The 3,840-nt window shown below is 42.1% G+C and overlaps 1 protein-coding gene across 1 annotated transcript; it reads right to left on the bottom strand.

Annotated features, from left to right (window-relative positions):
• Nucleotides 1-1,209: 1,209 nt before the first annotated feature.
• LOC141607736 (uncharacterized) lies at nt 1,210-3,366 on the bottom strand. Its single transcript, XM_074427087.1, has 2 exons — nt 2,021-3,366; nt 1,210-1,696 (listed from the first exon to the last, which is right to left on the bottom strand). Exons 1-2 carry the CDS (start codon nt 3,364-3,366, stop codon nt 1,210-1,212), a joined length of 1,833 nt encoding a protein of 610 aa, XP_074283188.1.
• Nucleotides 3,367-3,840: the final 474 nt, after the last annotated feature.

Here is a 3,840-nt window from a genome sequence, read left to right as displayed (position 1 = left end):
CATACTCGGAGAAATGCAGCTTGTCTTTCTTTGGCTTCAAAACTTAACACATCTTTCTTTGGAATGGGCACTAAATCGATTGGCAGGTATGGATTCACGCCATAGACAATCTCGAATGGAGCTCTTCCTGTCGTCATTGATGGTGTACGATTATAAGCAAATTCAGCATGCGCCAATTTGATATCCCAATCCTTTGTGCTTTTACTAACCAATCCTCGCAATAGACTCCCTAGAGTACGGTTGGTTACCTCGGTCTGACCATCTGTTTGTGGATGGTGTGATGTACCGAAAAGAAGCTTAGTCCCTACCAAACGCCATAACGTTTTCCAGAAGTAACTAAGAAACTTCACATCTCGATCTGAAACAATAGTAAGAGGTATTCCATGTAATCGAACGATCTCTCTATAGTACAAATCAGCCACTTTAGTTGCATCATCAGTCTTGTGACACGGAATAAAATGCGCCATCTTTGAGAATCGATCAACTACCACCATAATCGAGTCCTTACCCCTTTGAGTTCTCGGCAAACCAAGGATAAAATCCATGCTTACCTCATTCCATGGCTGTACAGGTACGGGCAGAGGTGTATACAAGCCCTTGGTGAACGTGCTCTTAGCCTTTTGACATACCACACATTTCGCCACGATCTCTTGCACGTCCTTATTCATTCTCGGCCAGTAGAAATGTTCACTTAGGATGTCACTCGTCTTGTTAACTCCAAAGTGTCCAGCAATAGCCCCGCCATGAGCTTCTCGTACCAACAACTCCCTAATCGACCCATTCGGAATGCATAGCCGATTACCCTTGAAAAGATAGCCATCCTGAACAGTATACAAACCTGTTGGATCAATGATTTCCTTTGAAAATTCTGGATCGGACTTGTACAGTTCCTTGATATGTTCGAAACCAAGAATCCTCGCATCCAACTCAATCAATAATGAATGCCTTCGTGATAATGCATCAGCCACGACATTAGAACTTCCCGTCTTGTACTTTGAAGAAAATGTGAATGATTGCAAAAATTCTACCCATTTGGCATGTCTTTGATTTAACTTTTCTTTGTCCATGGATGTGTTTAAGAGCCTCGTGATCGAATGTAAAATAAACGGCTTTGGACGCAGATAATGACTCCAATGATCCAATGCTCTCACGATTGCATAAAACTCCTTGTCATAAGTTGAATAGTTCAACCTTGCACCGTTTAATTTCTCATTTGAAATATGCAATAGGCCTCTTTTCTTGTATTAACACGGCACCAATTCCAACACCACTTGCATCACACTCGACTTCAAACAATTTATTAAAATCAGGTAGTGCTAAAACAGGTCCGGAGCATAGCTTGCGTTTTACCTCTTCAAACGCCTTTTGGGCGCTGTTAGTCCACACGAACTCTCCCTTCTTGGTTAGCTCTGTAATTGGAGCCACAATCGAGCTAAAACCCTGGATGAACCGTCTATAAAATGATGCTAAACCATGGAAGCTTCGCACCTCTGTAGTTGATTTCGGAACTGGCCAGGCTTGAATAGCATCGACCTTGGATGGGTCCATACTTACTCCGTCCTTTCCCACAATATAACCAAGAAAGACAACACTTGAGACCATAAAAGTACATTTTTCCAACTTACCATAAAGCTTCTGATCTCGCAACACTTCAAACACAGCTCGCAAATGTCGTTTGTGCGACTCTTCATCTTTGCTATAAATCAGGATGTCGTCAAGATAGACCACCACAAATTTGTTAAGGAACGGCCTTAACACTTCATTCATCAACCTCATAAACGAACTAGGAGCATTGCACAATCCAAACGGCATCACAAGCCATTCATATAATCCTTGCTTCGTTTTAAACGCGGTCTTCCACTCATCCCCTTCTCGAATCCTCATTTGATGGTAGCCACTCCTCAAATCCAGTTTAGAAAAGACACACGAACCAGAAAGTTCGTCAAGCATATCATCAAGTCTTGGCATAGGAAAGCGATATTTGATTGTAATGTTATTCACCGCTCTACTATCAATGCACATTCTCCAAGTCCCTTCCTTCTTTGGCACTAATAACGCAGGCACCGCACAAGGACTTAAACTCTCTTGAACATATCCTCTATCTATCAATTCTTGGACTTGTCTCTGTAACTCCTTTGCTTCCTCTGGATTACAACGATAGGCCGGCTTATTAGGCAATGCCGCCCCTGGAATCAGATCTATTTGGTGTTCAATACCACGTAAAGGAGGTAACCCATCCGGTAATTCATCCGGAAACACATCCCGGAACTCTTCTAATAGCTCCTGTACCCCACGGTCATTACACACACCAACGGACCCTAATTCACGAACCATCAGCACATAAGTTCGTTCTCCACGAGCCAAAGCTTCCTCAACCTCCCGAGCCTCCATAAACATACTCCCCTTCTTTGTTTTAGACTCTTTAATCTTGTTAGGTGACATAGGTTTCAGATTATATCTCACATTACCCTTCATCACGCTATACACATTGGCTCTCCCGTCATGTTCAACCTTTCTATCGAATTGCCAAGGCCTACCCAACAGAATGTGGCATGCATTCATAGGAATTATATCGCACCACACCTCATCAGTATAGGGTCCTAAACTCAACGAAACTAAGGCTTGTTTCTTAACTTGAATCCCATTCTCCCCATTCAGCCAATGCAATTTATATGGTTTAACTCGGTCTTTAGTTTGCAATTTTAGTTTATCAACAAGGTCCCTTGCTACTACATTAGCACATGATCCACTATCAATAATAAGATTGCAAATTTTACGGTTTACCTTGCACCGAGTATGGAAGATTTGCTCCCGTTGTTCATTCTCAGCTGAACCCGTTTCCATATGCAAATTACGCAGCACTAAACACTCCTCGTCACTCAACGGATCCAAATCATAGACTCTTCCTTCACCATCAGTTTCAACATTCCCTTGGACTGTTTCTTCCTCTGGCGTGACAAATACGGGGATCAAATCACATAATTCTTGAGCTGTTAGGGCTCGTTTCTGAGGACATTCGTTTGCTATATGTCCATAGCCTTGACACTTGAAGCAACGTCTCAAAGAACTCCCCTTTGGCTCGGCAACACCCTTTCCTTTGTCCTTGGGTTCTTCTTTCGGGATTTCTTTAGCCTTGCTAGGAGCTGGCCTGGAATATGAATTCGTTCCCGAACTTTGTCCCTTGGAATAAGCATGAGGTTTTTGTGCCTTATCATGTTTCTCGAACTTCCATGCTAATCGACACACATCATTAAAACCTTCATAATTCTGGATCTCGACTCTTTTAGCAATTGCGGGTGTTAGGCCCTTGATGAATCTCGCCACCCTTAGCTCTTCTTTCTCCTCAAGATCGCATACAATCGACATCTTCTCGAATTCTTTGATGTATTCGATCCTTTGTCATGCTTCCTTGCTCTAAAGATTGGAGCTTTAAGTAGTTATCTTGTTCATAATCCCTTGGCAGGAATCGTCTCATCAAGTGCTTCTTTAATTTGATCCAAGACTCGATCTTGTCCTTGCCTTCCTTTCTCCTTTGTTTTTTCAGATTTTCGTACCATAAAGATGCATACTTTGTAAGCTTCAAGATTGCAACTTTAAATTGCTTCTTGTCATCGTATTCTTTATACTCGAAAACCCTTTCAGCTTGTCTTACCCAATCCAGAAATTTTTCCGGATCCATCTCGCCATCAAAGTCAGGAATATCGAGTTTTAAACCTCGATCATCATCGTTCTTATTTTTTGACTTCCTCTTTGGCTGCTCGTCCTCTTCTTCAGATTCGGATGGAGTGTCCGATTCTTTTTTCTTCTCTTTAGCCTTCAACATGCTTGCTATATTTTTTA

This window comes from Silene latifolia, chromosome 10 (assembly GCF_048544455.1).
Source record: "Silene latifolia isolate original U9 population chromosome 10, ASM4854445v1, whole genome shotgun sequence".
In the NCBI taxonomy this organism is placed as follows: domain Eukaryota; kingdom Viridiplantae; phylum Streptophyta; class Magnoliopsida; order Caryophyllales; family Caryophyllaceae; genus Silene; species Silene latifolia.
Note: the sequence above shows the minus strand (reverse complement) of the source record. Positions and strands in the feature narration are given on the sequence as shown.

What these genes read in the sequence shown, in the direction of transcription:
- LOC141607736 (XM_074427087.1), bottom strand. Translation starts at nt 3,366, where the DNA reads ATGTCGATTGTATGCGATCTTGAGGAGAAAGAAGAGCTAAGGGTGGCG. An exon ending in AAGGAAGGGACTTGGAGAAT is followed by an intron (nt 1,697 to 2,020) that starts GTGCATTGATAG and finishes CCTGATTTATAG; the next exon opens with CAAAGATGAAGAGTCGCACA.